Raw genomic sequence first — 20,548 nt, 5'->3', positions numbered from 1 at the left:
GCGCAAGTATAACAACACAACATTTTCAAAATGATGGTTGAAGGAATTTTAGAGGGGAGCCACCGGTGGAAAACTTTGAAAAAATCTTATTTTCTTGCAAAGAAGCAAAATAACACTCAACTTTTCAATATTTTGACATGATAGTCGAAATGTTAGGGCACATTAATCCGAGTATGCACAGCTACATGGGAACGGGAATATTACTGGAAGATTCATTTTCATCATCCATGTAAACAGTTAAGTAGGAATTCTTTTTACTGGATTAAAGGCAAAAGACAAAATATTTCGTGCATGTAAAAGAAGTCCGTGCTAGTAGCTTTTTTTCCCCCACTTTTGTCCCACAAACATGAACTAAGTACTTCGTTAATATTCCACATCAAATCATTATGCTTGAGCGTTGCTGCCTACCCGGCATTCATGATTAACAACCTGCACTTACTGAGCCAACTGGAGACGCTGCACCACATTTAGTGGGGTGGGTGAAAAGTGGGATCAGCCCCGAGCACTGCGGCAAGCCTTGGCATGGTGCTTCCACTCATACCATTTCATTTCATCACACCTCAGCCCTGCTCTTCCATCGCCAAGCACTTTCATCCAAATCATCAAACACTCTTATAAAATAAAAATAAAAACTACAGTAGAGTCTCCATCATATTGCCTTTGACAAGTTTGCTGTCCCACCGGGTGGGACAGGTTACAGAAAAATAAGGCTCTGATAGCGATTTCAGAACAAGTGGTCAAAGAAGCATACGTTCTCCACATGACACTGTCAACAGACACACCAGGTGCCATGGCAACCACTTCAGCTGACCAAATGTAATTGGTAAACTGTACATGTCCCTCCCTCCCTTCTGCTGTCCTTCTGGATGTGTTTCTCTCTGCTGTCTGAGAGCATTATAGGGTGTATGACCTTAATACACTCTTTAAATCTCCCCTCTTTTATGCTCTGACTTTGTTTTGATATGTCTGCCTCCTCTGTCTGAGAGATAAGCTCCCAAGATATGCACTTCAAAGCAGTATATTTATGCGTCGGACGAGCAGAAATAAATTCAAGGAACATTCAAGTGTGCACGATTTGTGGCTTGTCAGATGCCTCCTCAGCACGGTTTCTGGCCTGTCCTATGATAACAAATATTTTTCACAAGGCCCGTTCACAGAGGAATATACTATGAGGGAGTTCAACCCGAGTGCCGAGCTGTCATGAGGAAGTTGGGGGGCGATCATGATCAGCTGTCACGCTCCATCTCACTGACGTCTTAACCGACGGCGTACTACATGTGGGCTTAAGTAGCTCGGGATGTCATTCAGAGATGAAACGAAGGATGATGACTGAGTGTGAACTTACCAGGACTCTTCCTGTCAGTGTCTGAGCTGATATCATGACTCCGGCCCAGTCTTTGACCGAGGTCATCCAGCCCACCTCGCTGGCCGCTGGGTCGTCCTTGTCGGTGCGTTTGATGCCATCGCCTGTGGTGATCCGATGGACCTCCTGTAAAAGGATGCAGAATGGTGAAAAATTTAACAGTACATGATTCATTTTTAAACCTCTGCACAACATTTTTTTTTCCTAATAAGATAAGGCAAGCAGGCTTCTGAAATTAAAATGTTGTAATTTCCAGTTCAGCCAATGTCATTATCTTTATCTATTTCTTTATATCTATAAAATAAAAGAGGACACTTACAGTTTAATGTCTTTTGACCATAGTCAGTGTTGCATGATGAAGCTAGGTAGTAACTTTGTGAACCATTTCTGAAAATCACAGTATACAGTATATATGTATTGGGGTGAGTGAAGTTATGGTGCACTATTGAACACACATTAAATAAAAAGGTTAAACCACAATGGTTCAATACAGTGTATTACAATATCAATATGTACAACACAGACAAGCAAAAATAACCACTCTCTCACACCAACAGACACACTAACAGAAACAATATTATTTCACTTTGCAGTCTGTTTTAAAACCACTCTTTATAATGTGGACACTTCTGAGGCCACTAAAAATCAGGACTGCATGACATAGAAAAAATATATAAGTAAATAAATAAATAAATCATGTTGGGATTATTTTGACAGATGTTGCCATATTAGTCATGTTTTTAGGGGAAATGGTGATTTTTACATCCCTTATAAAAATCATAATGTGATTCTTGTTGGTGTAGCAAACAAGCATGTTACCTTAAGTCTGAAATATAATTAATAGGCCATCTCTATTGCACCACAATGCTTAATTTGTGGTATAAAAATATGTAGTGACACATTTTACCATCATCAAAAAACTGCAGAAAAGTTGCACCTCATTTTAAGATTTATAACATATTGATTAATTGTGCAGCCTTACCCAAAACAAAACCTGTCCCCAGAAAATGGGGATGTCTGGTTGTCCTACATGAACAGAAATGCCTGTTTTGACATTATCATTGATTGCTATTGCACAATATCCTAGTCCTTGCACATCAACCAACAGCTTTACATAACAGCTTTTTTTTCCTGTCCAGGTGCATTATTCCCACAAAATTCCTCTGGCACAGAAAAATATGTGTTTAATGTTTATATTTTCCAACTCTTTCTCAACACATCTGTGTACACAAAGCTGCTGCCCAGCTAACATCCAGGCCACAGCAGCAATAAACCAGAAAAGACAGAGAGAGGCGACAGTTAGAGCCACATCCATATGTCAGTGCTCCAGTTATGGTTGTTTCAGAAGGTAGTTCAGGCTTATTTTAAAAAATGACCAATGTCCATAGAGGCAAGTTTAGTTTAGTTGAGAAGGGACCATGCAAACAAACAAACAAGAAGTAAATAAATACACAAGGTAGGGGGAAAAAGTCAGAATTAGCAAGAAGGCTACTTTTCATCTATCATGCCTGGCCAAAGTGTCTCCTAAAATAGCCTGCAACAAGGCAAAAACAGGGCATGTAGTGTCAAGATCGGAGAAGGACATAAAGTAAAAAAAAAAAAAAGCAGCAGTCTTAAGAATGCATTTGACCACAAAGTTAGTGTCCTATTGTGTAATTTTGTATGACAAGTGTAAAATCAAATTTACCATTAGCTGTGAGTAAAAACCGAAGTATCACTTTGCATTAAGGAAAAAGTATCTACTAACAACACCATTGATTTTAGTGTGGACCTGGTCTAATGTAGTCAACATGCAGAAAAAAGCAGTGAAAGCTTCCGTTTTTGAATTTTCACAAATAGAACAAAGGTTTCACATATTTGAAACTGTGTTTTAAGTAATATTTAGCCTCTCTGGGATAATCTATTGCAGATTTGACCAGTCTAAATCTAGTGGGTTTTGACAGGGACCTGATCCTATGTGGACAACAAGTGAAAAATGCCGTGAAATCGACTTGTTTTTTGCGTTTTCACAAACAGATTAAGTGGGTTTCAGATGTGTAAACATGCTTTCACAACAGCAAGAGCCGCAAAAAGCGGAGAATATGTCGCTAAGCAATTTAAGTTGCATTCACCTTGATGCTCCGCTTAACTGCTGAATCGGAAGCTACAAATCGGAGGCTAACTTCATCTGAGTCTCGATGTTTTGACATTTGCACAAAATTTAGCTTCGTCAGTTAATGTAACAGTAAGTGGACTATTGTTTTGCGATGTGCCGAACAAAATCAACTTGCTGTTATACTAACTGACTAAGCTAACTTTTGTGCAAGACAAACAAAATAAAGCTCAAACTCTAAACTTTAGCATGATGACAGCCACCGTTTGTTTAGCAGGGATCAAGTAGCTGCTAGCATCATTACTGACATTTAACATTGTAATATTACCTTATAGCTAACTTGTTAGCAGACATGGAGAAGCAACGGCAAAATTTAGTCTTCGGCGGCCCGATGCGTTTAAGCTAAAGGCTACAGATCAGTATGCGTCACTCTTCCAGCTATCACTTTTCCACTCGAAAAACCCCAAATAAACACCTGGCTTTTGAATTTAATGGGAAATGTTACAACCGACATTCACCTTCGGGACAAATGACTGAGTTATTCACAGGTATTCACCGGTTCCAGCTAACATTAGACTTGACATGCGGAAATCAAATTGTTACTTGCAAGCGGCAAATCTACGGCGTAAAGCCCGCCCTACTCTGCCTCTGATTGGCTTATCTCTGGCGCAATGCGTCATACCCCAGAGACCACGCCCACCGGGAGGGGGGGGGGTCGGCGCCACAATAATAATAACAAACTTTATTTGTATGGCGCCTTTCATACAAGAAATGCAGCCCAATGTGCTTTACAGCAAAGAAATTTCATGCAACGAGTGCTTCACATGCAAAGATATAGAGATCATAAAGACATAATAAAACCTGCATGTACAAATAAGATAAGATATGCAAACACAATATGCAAACAAGAGATAGCAGATATCAGCATGTCAAACATATATTTTAGTATCTTATGTCTCCAAGAGAGGGAGAAAGATAGTTAGTTTCAACCTTTACAATTTGTCTGGTCAATTTTTATTTGTTTTTATTTTTTTTTATAAAATGTTTATTCAAAGTTGAATGATGCAGTGCTATTTTCTCCGAAGAAAATCAAAGAATTACTCACAATTGGCAAACAAACACAAATTATAAATCATGGCAACATGTGCTTCCACAAAGAGGAGTCTCAAGAAAATAGATTAGAAAAATAAAATAAAAATACATCTCTTAATACATTCAATACATTCTCCATAGTTCCATCTGGAATTGCTCCTAAAATAAAATCCAGTGGGTCTAATTGTATGTCAATGTTCAACATGGCCAGATCTCTGTATGAACTGTCTAGCCAAATTAAAAAATTCCTTGCTGCTCACGGTACACCAAGTGTCAGGATCCCACAGTTTCTCCCCATTCTCTCTGCTGATTAGCTGCTTTTCTAAGTTCAACAGCTTATAAAAACTAGTTGGTAGTGCATCCTATCATATAGAAAGTATTTTTCTGTTCTCTGCTAGTAAACAGACAACACACCAAAGATATCAGTTAGTCCAGTTATAAACTCCAGATGTCTCATTTTGTTAATATTTATCAGCTGCATCTGGAAAAAAAATTTGATTAAACCAAAACGAGGAGCTGAAAGACACTAGAATTCTTTATGGGATGAACTGCAAAGTCAGGTGATAATCTTCTTTTGATTTGTGACTACAAATGACCTTATCCACATGATAAAGTGTCACTTCATTCATTGTCAATAAAAGAAAACATTTATTAGATCAGCTTTATGTTGACATGAAGGAGTACAGTACCACCTACAGAAGTCCAAACCTTGTTAGTAGACAGTAGCACCTACGTTTTTTGTTTGATTGAAAGCTATGCAAAACCACAACATGAACAACTGCACGATACCTAAAAATCATCACTTAAAAGACATAAATGCATCATTCCTAAAATAGTGACCAAGCTCAAGGCTCCTAAAATAAACCACTGCACATGCATGCACACATGCATACAGTAAACATACAGAGAGAGAGCAGCAAAGAGACTCCAGGAGTGTATCCATGGCAGCCACTGAGCTCCTGGTGTTTCTGCTCCACTGAGTGGGCTGCCTGCCTGCCTGTCTCTCAACCTGTCTGTCTGTCCGTCTGTCTGTCTCTCTGTTGGGACTGGCATGATTCACAGAGCAGGAAATCGAGACAGGATGCAGAGGTTAGCTGTGCTCCCTGATGAAACACCCCACAGCCTTGAGGCTAACACGACTCAGACTCTTTACCCTGTGACATCCTACTCCTCCTCTACCTTAATGGTGTCACACATCACTCTCCCTGAGGCCTTTCTCCTGCAGCTCCGCTCGTCATCTGGGATTAGTCGATGCACTCTGCATAGTTGGAGGGGAAAAATAACTGTTCCCAGCTGAAAGTTACAGTTTGTAGTGTTTCCATTAACACGTGTGTACACTTTGGTGACAGGCTTTTTTGGTTGCAGTGTTAATGCCCAAGATCTCAACATGCTGCATTCTCCAGATGCAGAATGGGCTTTGTGTCCTCCGGATAGTACCGCTTTGAAGATCTGGCATGCGACAGTGCAACATGTGTCATGCTTCCACTCCACCATAAATCTTGGGTGGGTGCAGACTTGCTGAAATAAGGAATGAATGGGTCTGCAATGCATGGGGTACTATGTTTTGATTAGACAGATAAATTCCCAAAACAGTTGGGCACTGTAGTTTTTAGCAAATGTTACTCAGGAGCAGGAGTAAATTATGTATTCATAAGGGACTATTTTAAGCCACAGATTTAGTGAGTATTTATGGCAGGGTGGTGCATACAAGATTAACTTAAAATAAACTATGGTACCCATATTCATCGTAAAGAGGGAACATGTCACACTCTGTTGGACTGGGTGTCGTGTATCATCATTGCAATGAGTCAATCCCAAGTACATCATGTGGATCAAAACAGCACCAAATGGGTATTTATCCACAGCTGAAAATAGTTCCCAATAAATACACTATTTCCTCTGAGTAACACTAACTGCTGAGCCTTTTAAAAATTAAATTATACATTTGTAAGCCACTAAATATATATCAGCAGATTTATCCTTTTAAATACAGTATCACGAAAGTAATAGAATAAAAAAATAGCTCTAAACCTTCCCAAAATAGCTATGTTTACAGTAACATGTACGATCAACATTTCTCAATCAACAGCAGTGTACGATAACGTTAAAATACTTAACAATAGAAAGACGAAGTCCCTCTCCTCTCAGTGAACCACCATGGGAATTTGTTTGTAAAAAATATGTACGGTAGCTGAAGCTATGATGTGTGCGTTTTGTACTGGGATCACACCGTAAATGTGTAAAGAGAACTGGATACAGCGTTGGAGGCAGGACTCTGTTTGTTCCTATAAAAGTTACTCAGTGGCGCAAGAGGCCAAAAAAGTTCGATAAGACTTTCTGCACTTGAATGGGTAACTTCTGGTTTAGTGCTCTGCTAACTTTTGACATGTTATCAGACCGATTGGATCAAATCCCGATTCCGAAATGAATCATTTCATAGGGGCCGTGACGCTAAAAAAGAAAGAATCCACTAATTTACCGACGCCTCTTTCAAAATTTAAGTCTATGAGAAAGTCTTTTCGGGCCCCATGGCATCTCATGACAACTCTGAAGTTAAATTTTTTTGTGAAGTCACAATGTAAAGTTGGGTTCAAAGACCGTTCCTGGAGGCTTGCTGGAGCTAGCTAGGTAACTAAGTGATGGTGCGAGATGAGATGTAGTTCACTGAGTCTTTTCACACAAAACTAAACGTTACTACATCTGTCTTTGTAACTATGTATTGTGTATTGTGACTTTCCTGATTTGCTAACTGATTTTATAAATTGACAGATATCATATGTATGGCACAATTTAAACAGGATCATGGAAGGAGAGGGACTTCGCCTCTCTATGAGCAATTTTTAGGCTTTCATCAGATTCTATTATACTAATTATTGTAACAGTATTTTAATTGAAAAAACATCAACAATCCTGATGGTCTCAGCATATGCTCTGTGCCAACTTATAAATGCGGAGAAAAAGTTCCAATATTCTCCTCAGAAATACAGTGAAGAAAAATGACAAAGTGTCAGAAAATGGAAACAGTATTATTATAGTACTTACATATTTTACACCTTTTAATGTAAAAATAAATAAATACATAATGGTTTCAGCATGATATTCCATAATGGTGCCCACCCACACACCACACATTTCAACCGTCTACATCATTATTACAAAATAGCCGGCTGCACTAAGAAATTCAATCATGTTCAGAGCCATTAGTCAGAGGCAAGCAGGACCACCAGCAGACCACGTTACACTTCCTACAGCCTGTCCAGAGGCCTGCAGCACTAACCTGATAACACTATAATAACATGTCCACCTCACTTAGCAGCTAATGCAGACAACGAGACACAGGGATGGAAAATTCTGTGAAACTACAATTAAGAAATGAGAGGCAGCAGGTATCAGCTGTTTTCATGCAGTGTTTACCATTATTTATTCCTAAATTGCACTCTGTGTAGTTTTAATTTGAGTGTGGCGTCTTTTGCTGTGATAAAACGGGTAAACAGGAACTTTTATTTTGCACTGCCAACCAAACTGCTGAGACTTTCCAAGATTACATCATTTATTTTGAGAGAAAAAAAAAATCTCATTAGACTGGTCATGAAACAGAGCCTCTGGGGGAATTTAAGTTAAATCTCACTTTTGAATCGCCTTAAGCAGATCAGGGTGAGTGGATCAGACTTTGGGTTAGAGACTAAAAGGGAAAAGAACATGTCGTGTGGCCTGTCAGTCAGCAGCCTGTTGAGTGGGTGTTCAACTGTTAAGGAACATAAAGTCAAATATCATAAAGCAACTATTAACAGGACGTATTTTAAATAAATAAAAACTTGTGAAATGGTGATTCAGTAACAAAATGCAGAGGAATAACATATCAATACTGAAAATTACCTAAAAAAATCCAAGCAAGTTTAGTTGAGTTGCTATATTATAGGATTGCATTTATTAACATGAAATTACTTTTGATAAGTACACTAGATATCAGATACTTAAATACTTTCAGTAAGGTAATATTCTAATAGGTGACTTACTTCCACCAAAGTCATTTTCTGCTAAGATAACTGTACTTTTAATCAAGTATAGCTTTCAGGTACTTCATCCACCACTGTGACAGAGTAAGCGATTTTGATTTATTATTTATTGATGTTTCAGTACTTGTTGATGTGCAGTCCTGATGAATAATACATTCTAGCCTCTGCTGACTTGACAAAATACACAGTAGAAAAAATCAATATCAAATTGAGAGTTGAGGCTTGTTATGTTTATGACCATGGAAATTAAAAACGGTAAATAAGCCACTTAGTGAAATGAGACACCAAGTGGACAAATTCTGTCAGTCTCAGATTTATGTCAGGATGTCAGGGGGAAATATTAATTTGTCTGGAGGCTGATGGATCTCGGAGTTCTTCTAGGGAAAGAGAAATTCCACCGATTTTACACAGAAAGTTCAGCTTCTAAATCTGAGAAAAGAGAAAAGGGGCAGTGTCTGCGCCCCTCGATTCCCACCTGTGGCCTTCTGCTGCATACCCCCCCCCCCTTCCTGTTATGCATCTGTCCTATCAATAAAGGAAGTACACTAATTAATCACTGTCCTTGTTAGAATGATTTTAGGACTGTAATTATTAGGATTTTTTCTATTGACAGTTAGCAAAAAGTGTTTTTTTTTCTACTTTTTGACTCCACTGTGTAATATAGAATGGATGTGTAGAAAAACATGCGTGCACACACAATGCCTTTGTGACAACTGGCATGGACAGTTAACCCTTTGAAACCTGAGCAAAATGGCTTATTTCAAAATCATTTAAAAGGCAATAAACAACTTTAGAAGAAATTATTCCCAAATAAGCACAAATAACAAGAACATTGCCTAAAAAAATGTGGAATGAACTAAGATAAACAAAAAAATAAACAGGTACATTAAGTAATTATTTTATTATAAAAACTATAATACTTACAAATAAGGTTTTTTGGGACATTTTCCGGAGCTTTTTTCAAAGCAATTTTCAAAACCTACTAATTTCTTGCAATTTTCTGAACATTTTTTTTCTTTCTTCCCATGTTTTCAAAAGAAATCAAGCCAATTTTCAATTCCTTCAAATGGTTAAGCAGCTGCACTCTGGCTCATGACCAACCTTTAAAAAAAATCTTATGCAAGTATGTGAATCCATTTAGAAGTTATGTGCCTTTATGCAAAAGGCCATTCGTATCCTCCCACCCTAGAAGGCCTAATGTTTGAATCTATAAAACTGGTAAATCAAGGATGCTTATTAGTGACTGAAAGAGCTCAAATACGTTTTAATAGTTATATGAAGTCTTCTCTGACTTTTTAACTCTTTGACACACGTCACCTGTTTTAATGAATTAAGTGACACAGGCTGTGTTGAAGGAAGTGATAGCTGTTAAGTAGGAGTAATTGGCATCATGCTGTTATCCCCAAGCGCTTTAACGACAAAATCTAAAAATGTAAGCTGAAAACACATTGGCCATGATATTTTTGAATGCCAGTGGAGGCAAAGTTCAAAGATTAATGATTTGTGATTCATGACATGCCTGTGTCCAATTATTCTTTAAAAGGGTCAGGCGGCTGATTTCCTCTTAAGGTCACATGCAGGAAGATAGGTTTAATGTAGAGATGGAGAGCTGCATTTTTGACATCTAAGTCTCTAATTCTTCCTGCAAGAAACACGTTGATTTAATGTAATTATAGTGTGGATGCGTTTATTTTTGTGAAACTCGTTGCTTTAATTAGCTACCTTAACATCAAGAGGGTTATACACACTTTCAGACTTTATCTTAATGAAATTAAAATAGACGGGATACATTTTTAATAGCAGCAGACACCAGAAAAGTAGATCTAGTCATTATACCCACATCTCCTCTTTGTCACTTTGATCGATCGTCTCAGCCTCCAAATTTAGCTTTCACTATCTCACCTAAATCTAGTCTCCCTGACACCAGAGGTCATCGATCAGCATTGTTAGCCTATTCTCAGGATCCACCATGATCATTTCTCAAACGGCGAGCATATTAAACTAGAATAGAACATGTGGCTCATGACACAATTTTTCTGCAAAAGTGAATACATTATTTAAAAATATATTAATATGAATCATATTAATAATAAATCGAGACACTCTCAGAGGAGGAAAAACTTCCCAAAATATCTCATAACTGATCCATGCCCCCTCAGCTGTGTGAAAAACGACTATCACATATGGCACTTGGCCCCGTGTCCTTCCAATCTATGAGTCACTGAATGAATGAACGCAGTTATTTGGTTAATATCTACACAAATGCAAACATCAAAGAGCAGAGAGACTAAGCCTCCAGACAGCAGCTAAACTCAGCTGCTTCTGTGAAATCACAAGCTAAAATTGGACACGAGTACTGCATGTTGTTATTAAATAATGACTCAACTGTTGAATATTATCACAAACTATTTGAAATTGTTTTAAAAAAGGGTATCCAACAGCAAAATGGTAAATGTGTCTTGGGAAATTAGTGAAAATGGATGGGGATTATTTGCACAAGCGAGAGGAGACACTTTTCCTTGTTCCTACCAGTAATTAAAGGGGACCTAATATATTCATTTTCAGGTTCGTACTTTTTATTATTTAAGGTTTCTACTAGAATATGTTCACATGCTTTAATGGTCAAAAACACTATTTTCTTTCCTTTTCTTTGCTGGAACATCTGTATTCACCCTCTGTCTGAAACTCTTCATTTTAGTGCCTATCTCTATAACCGCCCTCCTGAGGAAGCCCACTTGGCTCTCACTGGTCAGAGTTTTACTGTCAAGTGAAAAGTGCACTGTCATAGCCAACCCCAGCAATAAAACCTGGAAGTAAGTGAGTATTTCAACACCTCTGGTTCCTTCATGTCAAAGTCAGTGGAAATTTTTATATGGGTTTTTGGTTAGATGCTTAAAATAAGGTCAGTGGTTAACACAAGCTTAAGAAACTTCCATATATAATACAAGGTTGTTGCTTTAAAGTTAATTCTAGGTGGTATTAACAAGGTCTTAAAACGTCTTATATTTAATTTTAAGCATCCTGGGGATACCCTGATGTTGATAGTATCCTACTTTGAAAATTTAAAATAAATATTGTTGAAATGATGAGAAAATATGCGGTGTTGATTTTATTTGATAGACATAGGGGAAGGCTATTGGATGCAATTTAGACATCAGACTATTGCTGGGAGGAAATTTTTGTAACTGGACTTCTTTGAATTTAATTGAATACCAGTGTTTTACACATACATACATACATACATACACATTTTCTGTTGAACTATCTTGCATCATTAGTGCATCTTTTGTCTTTCTGACTGACAAAAAGCAGCAGAGCAGCAGAGCAGGCGCTGGCACCGTCGAGATGTTTAACACTTGTGTTAATCTGAGACCTGTTGGATCCCAGATGGTGGAATGACAGCCAAGCTGCAGCATGCTGCTTATATTATGCAATGTGAGTAGCTAATACTTGCCTTACTAATTACACAGCCAATTAAAGAGACATTACAACGTAAATGATTTCCTTACAAAGAAGATCGACGAGCTTAATTGCAGAGACTATTGTTGAAGGATTGAGGGTCTAGACGTTAAATGGATTATGGGACCTTCAAGTGCTTTTCCTTCTAAATTCACACTGAATCACAACGTGTCGTGTGTAAAAGCACTCCTGGCTACAGGTATAATGAAATGAGCACTAACAAAATCAGGCTCTTGTATTTTTTTCATTAAATCCAGCTGCAGAGCACCAAATTGTGCTTCAGGGATAGCAAGCATAAATTGCTAGTTTTTAAAAATAATCCATGATAGCTGGTGTAGTTGTGCGGCATTAATATTCACTCTCTTTGACATGTTACCATTTTGTGTGCGAGAGAGACACCACAGCAAAGGGCCACTCAGCTATTCCAACTTTCTGACACGTAATTACCACTGTTCGATCACGAGCACTCGTCTCATAATTACAATATTTCAGACGGCAATTTAAAGCTGCATGAGAGTGACTCTCGATCTGAATCCTCCAATCACCCCCCGCCAACCCCCAACGCCCCACTCATCTCATGCACCTGACGCATCTAAGGACACTGAGTCACTGCTAGAAGATAAACATGGCAATCTGACTGTGCGGTGCATTACCTGACCCTGCAGATATAAATAAGAAATGTACCAGAAGACATTGCATGTTAATTATTAAGCCACTCCAATATGAACAATGAACAGGCACAGCATATAACTAAAGGCATCCAGTGCAGAACACTGCAGTCAAGCGAGCATCCACTTTCAAAAAAAAGACAGTCAAACAGCCGTTTGTGTTTTTTTGGCACGTGTATATAGTAGAGTAGTTGTATTGTAGAGTACCAGCATGTAAGAACTGAAATTAAAATTAGAAACAACCTTAAAGTGCATGTGATTGCATGCAATTTCATATTCATTCAGCCAGTCTGTCAATTATAAATAAACAAAAACATATAAATAAATAAAGCTACATAAATAAATATTAAATAGGCCTACTGCTTGTAAATGCACTGTTACACACACATACTTATATATATATATTATATATTAGCTAAAATTGTTTAATTGGGGTTTTTGCATAAATAAATGTAAACTACATTTTCCTGTTTTATTTTCCCTTTTATATTTAATGTTTAATTTCCTGAACATTGAGAGCAAAGCTTACTGAAGTCAAATTCCTTGTTTGTGTAAGCATTACTTGGCCAATAAAGCTGATTCTGATTATTAAAATGAATGATAATTAAACATAATAACCAGCGGTGGAATGTAAGTAAGTACAATTACTCAAGTACTGCACCTAGGTACAAATCTGAGGTACTTTGCATGAGTATTTTCTTTTTATGCTTCTTTATACTTTTATTCCACTACGCTAAATTTACCTTTTGCTTCACTAGGTTTCACCAAAAGCGAAAATTAAGATTTTTGCATAAAAAATGCATAAGACTGTGTTTTTAAATGTTTTGTTATAAATTTAATTACCAGTTTACGCAAGTACAGGTGAAACAATAATTTATTAATCAATTAGCCAACTGAAAGACTATTAATTGCCAACTATTTTGATAAACATGAGTCTTTTTTGGTCTTTTTTAAAAACAATGTTGGGTTTTTTTGCATTGGGTACTTTTACTTTTAAAACTTGAAGTAAACTTTCCTGATTATACTCACTTTTACTTAAGTAATGTTTACAATGCAGGGATTTTTCTTGTAAAAAAAAGTTTTTTTCTATGTCTCTTTGTCAGAAAGGGGCCCCTTTCAATAACACACAGCACATCTTCTTTCGTCTCCTGTTGGACATGTGGTGTCTCAAACCTCCAGCAGCTCTCCTCAACACAGACTGAACAAACAATGAAACACATTCCCTCAAAAACACTTTCTCACTGTGAGTCTGAAAAATGACTGAGAAGCTGCCACAGCTTGTCATCCTCCCGTCGTGAGTACAGTGGCATTTACAGTGAGCACAATTTCTTTCTTCCTCCCAGACAGATAATAGCCGTCATTCATCAAAACCTCACAAACGCAGAGAATCATCGATTACCATCAGACTGGGGAGGCAGAGCCACGGTGACGGAGGCTCAGTGTCGGAGACATGAGAGCTGTCAGAAGAGAACAGAACGGGGGCAGCGAACTCCCCGCAGAGGGGAAAAACAAACTAAAAATCAGAAAAGGAGGAAACTGATTATCAACTCCCATCTCTGAGCAATAACAATGTGCACTGAGAGCTCCATGTTTGGGCTGCTAATGACATGCACAGACTGGGAGGGGGTGGGGAGGTGTTCCTCCAACACAACCTGCCACATCTCACAGCCGAGACAACTGCATAACACGGAGAGACTTTCTGTTATAATGAAATCCTTTGCTTGCTAGTTGCTTAGCAACAAAAACACTGATTCATATGGCACATACCGTATGCGCCTGACACTGCATTTCTGACACTTTGCAGGGAGGTTGATTCTTGGTTGAGAAAAAGAAGGTGAGAAGAAGACGGGGCAGGAGTTACGAAATGAACGCCGGCAGTGCAAAAGGCAGCGAGGGGAGGATTGGAAGTGAAAGGATGACCCGTCTCTGGCTGACTCCCACAGAGTAGCACAACAGGTTGGTGGAGCTCAGCAGCTTCACTTGGCACAATCTGAACAAAAACACAGAAATCTGACTGCTCTCTTGTATTCACACACAAACAGTGTTCAGCTGTGGACTCTGAAAGCAAAAACCTCATCCTGATCTTATTTTCACAGATGTATTTCTGCTCCGTTTCTGTGCATGTATAAATAAAGCTTGGATGCAAGCTGATGGATTCTTCTGAATATTATAACTGGAGCTGAAAATTGTATAATCCATCTTTCCTTTAAGTAATTTAGCAAGCAAAAATATGCCTCTAAAAAGTGATATGCTTCTTTTCTGTTTTATCATAACGTGTATATCTTGGTCAGATAAGGAAAGTAATTTGAGGACATCACCTCGGGCTCTGGGAACTTGTGATAAGATTTTTAAAAATATTTTCAGACATTTTAAATACTAAGGGATTACTCCCTATTCATGAGAAGGGAGGGAGTGGTGCAAAACTAGGGAGACACCTCATATAATTTTTTTAAGCACTGGGGAGGCAATTATTGTTTTTTGGTTTGGCTTATACATTGACATTCAACTTTAAAAGGTCATGTCTTGTTTTGTTTTAAATGTACTTGGAAACCCACAAGTGAGTTTGAAATAGGCTTTGGTGCTATGTAATATTTCATACCTTTCTACATTCAGCTTTTCAGACTGATAAATACACAATAGAATCCCTGAAAATGTTAAGAAAACTAATATTGTAGAGAAATACAACTACACACAAAATAAAACTCATCCACACCATTTTGGTTACTCTTGTCAGTATCTAGTTAGTAGGTCTACTGTTCCAACAATCACCAGCTCTGGTTTGGGCTAAATAAATCCTTAATTCACTGAGTTAGACATGTAAAATATGCCGTTATTCCCTGTGGTCTCTGTTGCCGGCTGTTTACAGTCCTGTAACTTATCCTCACTAATGTCTTTCAGCTTAGCTGCCTGTTCCACCAGTAGAGACCGGAGACTGGGCGCTGGTGGTCCATGCTGTGCACTATATACAATGAGTTAATAGAAGGAGGAGAGCCTGTATTTATGACAGTGTTGAAAAACAAACCTTGACAATTTCTAAATACCCTGCTATATTGTGATATTGTGATATAATCCAAGCCTACTTTGAAAGTTTTCTTTAAAAAAAATCCAAAATCACAAAATTTATCACAGCCAGAAAACTGTGAAATATGGTTATTAATCGTGGAGAAACGGCCATGCATTTTTCCTCAGTCACTCAGGGAGGCTTAAGAAAAAAATATTATAGCTCCAAGGAAAGTTAGAATATATATATATTAGAAAAAAGATGATGCACCCCAGCCACCTCCCTACTCAAATAAATAAAGTACAGTCGCGAAGTGATTGACTAAATTACCAACAATATATCAGCAGATCAATCACTGATGAACGAGTCGTTAGTTGCAGCCCGAATTGTAACCAGCTTCAACCAAAGCATAGAAATGACACAAACGTCTCCCTTGAAAAAGGTCAGCACCACCCTGCATGCAGCCTTTGTCATCCATACTGTCTGACAGATGAATGCACATACATTAGGTAAAAGATAAACTGCACCATCTGTGACACCTGTATCCGCTCCTATCTTTGTCCCTCAGAGGAAGGGTACACGCATTAAATTACAGTTAAAGCCTGATGAACACTACATACAAAAACTGAAAGAATTTTTTTCCTAATGCAGGACTATGGCCGGCCGGCCGGCCTCGGGCAGATGGTGTTGTAACAATTGTGAAACAGAAAATCTAGTGGCAGGCTGCCTTAAATGTTATGAAAATGATTTCAGGGGATTACACTGTGGCATGAGTGTTAGCCTCCACACAGACACTGCAGATACACACCACTGTAAGAGAATGCCTGTTGGACATCCAACAGTGTATGACAGCTGACGTGCTGTGTGTGTCCTGAACAAGCTAAAAAAAAATATTCTGTACTTTTGGAAACGTGTCAAACAAATGGTACTGCACGGCTCACTGGAAGACTTCAAGCAGCAAATAACAATGAGTTCAGACTATGTTGGTGCGAACACAAATCATGATGCTAAGGGATTCATTTTTGGAAAGCTTTAATTTAACATTGGTCTTAGAGGCAAGAATCTCATTTTATCAGCCTCTGAAAGATCAAGTGTGTTTGATTTAGGCGGTTATGTGCACGTAACGCTTGTGGGTATCTGACGAAGGAAACGATCAAATATAAATAATATAACTTATGTAAAATAATAAACCTATTACAAAATCTTTTATAGCGTCCTTGGTTTGTGATATCAGAAAACTTGTTTATTTCTGTTGTCATTTTCAACTGTAACATTTAAATATATATAGTTAAGCAGGGGGTTCTGATATATCTGACACTTATGATGTAATGTTACTTTTTTTATGTATTGCGTTACTTTGCTAGCGTCTTTGATAAACAAAATCTACCGGCACGGAAGCTAAGCACTGTAGTGTTGTGGATGGCAGCGGCAGCAAAACGTATTTTACTTACCTAAAAAGATCTACATTTAAAAAAGAACCAATAACAATTAAAGTTTACACTATATCTGCATTTTTTTTCACCAATTACACACCAACCAATCCATGAAGCTGTAACACAAGACCAGAAACTCCTGTGTTTTTGTCAATAGCGTCTGACGGCTTTGAGATAGCTGCTTCAGTTGCCTTCAGGAAAGGGCTGTAGGATGACAAGGTAAAACGGTGAAATTTCTAAATATAAAATACAATTAAACTGACAAAGATGTTTTTAGGCTGGCCTTTTTAAGTGACTAAAAATTAACCAATTGAGGCAACGTCATTTACGTGATGCAGGAGTTTTCTACCCAGAAGTCATTATCAGTGATTCAGCCTATTGAAAAAAACTGAATATAATATTCATAAATATATATTGATCAGTTTATAATCTAAAACTAAGAATTATTGTGTCTGTCATGTTGCGTCTACAGTAGCTCAGAATCAGAGCGCGCATGCTAAACTCTGGTGATAGATAAATAGAGCCATTCGCGTCGACCACCGTAGCTCTCGTACACGCTTGTCACATGGGCGAAGTTTCAGTTGGTTGATGTCTCCAACCTCACCACTAGATGCCACTAAATGTGACACACTAGACCTTTGAGGGGTGGGTTCGTCCAATTTACAATCAATAAATGGAAATTGGTTGGTGCTGATCACAGCATTGAAAAATTAGATTTAGAAGATTGAACAGCAACGTCTTTTTTCAGAAAGTGTCCATTTTACTACTTATATTAAGCCACAGAATGAGCTGTGAACACATTTTAGGAACTAAATATTTTTTTAAAAAAGTCATGCAAAAGGTCTGTGAATTATTCAGATTTCAGCAGCTCAAATGAAATGCCATGCACCACCATCTGAGGCAGAAACATCTCAAACCCTGGGAAAAGAAAATGATCTGAGATACAAGAGCAGATATTAGGTGGGGAACTATGTAGGAATTTTTTTTTTCTCAAACCATTAAAATTTTCCACCAGAAGCCCAAATCAGATTTTTTTGGGGGGGGGGGTATCTTGGGAAAAAGAAAGGCTAGATTTAAGAATATGATGAATTCCTAACTGTATACACTTTGACCTGCAATGGCGCATTTTGTGCAAAGAGGGTGGATTTAAAAATTCAACCAAATAGTAGTGAATGGGTCGACCAATTTTGTTTTTTCAAAGCCGATAACGATTATTAGTATTAATGAGACTGCTAATCGATGCCAAAAATTTGAATTTGGAATATCACAAACTCCAACAACAAACTTTTTTAAAATGCCATTAGTAAATGTTTAATGAATACTAAACCACTCAACATCATATACATGTTCCCTGGAGTAAAAATGGCTCCCTGAAGTTTTACAAAGTAAAACTTCCTCCCATGCTGAAACTTTCTCTGCATGTATTACAGACTGCCTTCCCTGGTTATGGCTGAGTGTTATAAGCACACTTTTTCATTAATTAATTTTATCAGCGATCATTGAAATGAAACGCCAATACAGATACTCGGCAAAATGCCAAATATCGGCAAGATAATCGTCCAGGCCGATAATCTGTCGCCGGTTTATAGTGAATATATTCCGATTTCAACAATACAAGGAAGACAAGCAGCTTATAATAAGTGTACCCTGCTTCCTGTGTGTTTTATCACTTTCGAGTCAACAAAAAACAGACACTGGCCCACCAACAAGTGTCAACTGCACTTTTAACTATAAAAACCTGCCCAAACACACCATCGTCCACCAGCAAAGTGAAATCGTTTAATGGAATCTATTTGTTGCACATTACGGCTGGAGCAGCGGAGTTAATTATTCAAAGTCATGCACTCTGCTCTCTGTCGATGGGGCCTTAACAGAGATTTAATTACGAGCCCATTTCATAAATCAAACTGGCCGGACACATTGTTGTCACGCGCTGGCTGTTACACAAAACCCCCCTGTAATAATAAATAAGTCATCTCTCTGGGGTGTGGTGGTTCATGACATGAGCGGGCGTTACCTTCTTCTTGGCGTTACAGTGGCAGCACACCGTCCACAGGTATTTGAGAGTCCTCCACAGCAGGATGATGAAGAGACCCCCAAAGAAAGTGACCATGGAGGAGGCGAGGAAAGCCCACCACATCCGCTGGCCGTTGCTGTCACAGGGCACATCTGGCGAGAATGGGATGATGACATTCATCTTGGATATGTGGATGGACGGATCCGGGTTGAATTTATCCCTCTTCGACATGATCGGCCTCTGGTCACCTGCCAGCTCCCCTCCTGAAAAGAAAATCAACTCAACTGGGATTCAGGCGCTTTGGGGAGCTCCGGCCAGCGCCCCCTGATGCCCCAGCGGCTCAGCCATGTTAAGTCAACCACCTCCCGCTCCTCTGCCTTCTCATCTGGCTTCACAAAGCAAGCACGGAAAAGTTGAGTCGCCAGCAGACGCGGGCACGATGATAAAAACTTCCTTTGAAATCAAGATATCAGTCGTGCGCCTCACGATGCGCGTTCATGGCTGGAATTGCGCGTCATCCGTTTGATCTGCGCGTAAAAATCACATTTTCTCCTTAAAAACTCCGCAGAAACTCACAATTTTCCTCAGTCTCGACGAACAAAAAAACATATAAGTATTAAAATTATGCTGAAGAGACGTCTTGTCCTCGCCAGTCGATGGATCCACTCACTCCTCCACCTTGTTTCACAGCGCAGCTTTCAGCAGGTCCGCTACTTGAGCTCCGCACCGCGCACTGTTGAATGCGCTCCTCGCGTTAAAGGTCGCACTTCGTCGATATCCTTTAAAGAAGTACGTTGTGTTTTTTAAAAAATGATGGCTTTTGGTGTTGAAGAGCGGATTTAGTCATTCTCGCTGTCCGGGCTCCGGTGGCCGCCTGTCACATCCATTTGTCGGGAGATGGCATCGCAGATTTACAGGTAGCGGGGGAGGAGCCATCAATTGCAGACGTCGATGCTTATCTGGATGTCTGGTTATTTATAGTGACCGCTTCATTAATTTTTCACGATTGTAACTTTGTGGTTGCAGCCGTCTTACTTTGAAACTACTAGTTCTGCGGACACACTTGGAAGTTTTATAACAAATGACATTCAAGTTTACTTTAACCTATTTTTCATCCTCCATTATCTGTTTTTTTTAAACATATTTCCGACTAAAATATAACTCTAAATTATAGGATTTACACACGGGCGGATTATTAGACAATGGACTCCTGGGCACAAATAAACAAAAGGCCCCACCACCTCTGCTACATTGGATAGTCTTTATTACGGTTTGTCTCATTTTTTTGTTTGTTTTGTGTCTCTTTGTAGTTTGTGCACATTTTTTTGTTTCCTGAGTCTTAGTAGACATTGTGTGTCTCTTTGAGGTATATTTATGTATTTTTTATAGTTCTTTTGCGTCTCTTTG

General features: G+C 38.6%; 1 protein-coding gene across 6 annotated transcripts in view; it reads right to left on the bottom strand.

Annotated features, from left to right (window-relative positions):
* The window catches only part of LOC121959156 (calcium-activated potassium channel subunit alpha-1a), a 111,836-nt gene extending 91,804 nt beyond the window's left edge, over positions 1-20,032 (bottom strand). For all 6 annotated transcript variants that reach the window (XR_015774971.1, XM_088069984.1, XM_088069985.1 and 3 more), the window contains exons 1-2: positions 19,142-20,032; positions 1,346-1,489 (exon numbers count right to left, since the gene is read on the bottom strand). Coding sequence is in view for 5 of the 6 variants with exons in the window: in XM_088069984.1 (XP_087926110.1) it covers positions 1,346-1,489; positions 19,142-19,372 (375 nt within the window). In the remaining variant the exon portion in view is untranslated. The remainder of the gene's footprint in view (positions 1-1,345; positions 1,490-19,141) is intronic.
* Between the last annotated feature and the right edge of the window lie 516 nt (positions 20,033-20,548).

The sequence above is a fragment of the Plectropomus leopardus genome, chromosome 19 (assembly GCF_026936395.1).
Source record: "Plectropomus leopardus strain MGB_pleo_1.0 chromosome 19, ASM2693639v1, whole genome shotgun sequence".
Classification (NCBI taxonomy): Eukaryota; Metazoa; Chordata; class Actinopteri; order Perciformes; family Serranidae; genus Plectropomus; species Plectropomus leopardus.
This window is presented reverse-complemented; position numbering and strand designations above follow the sequence as displayed.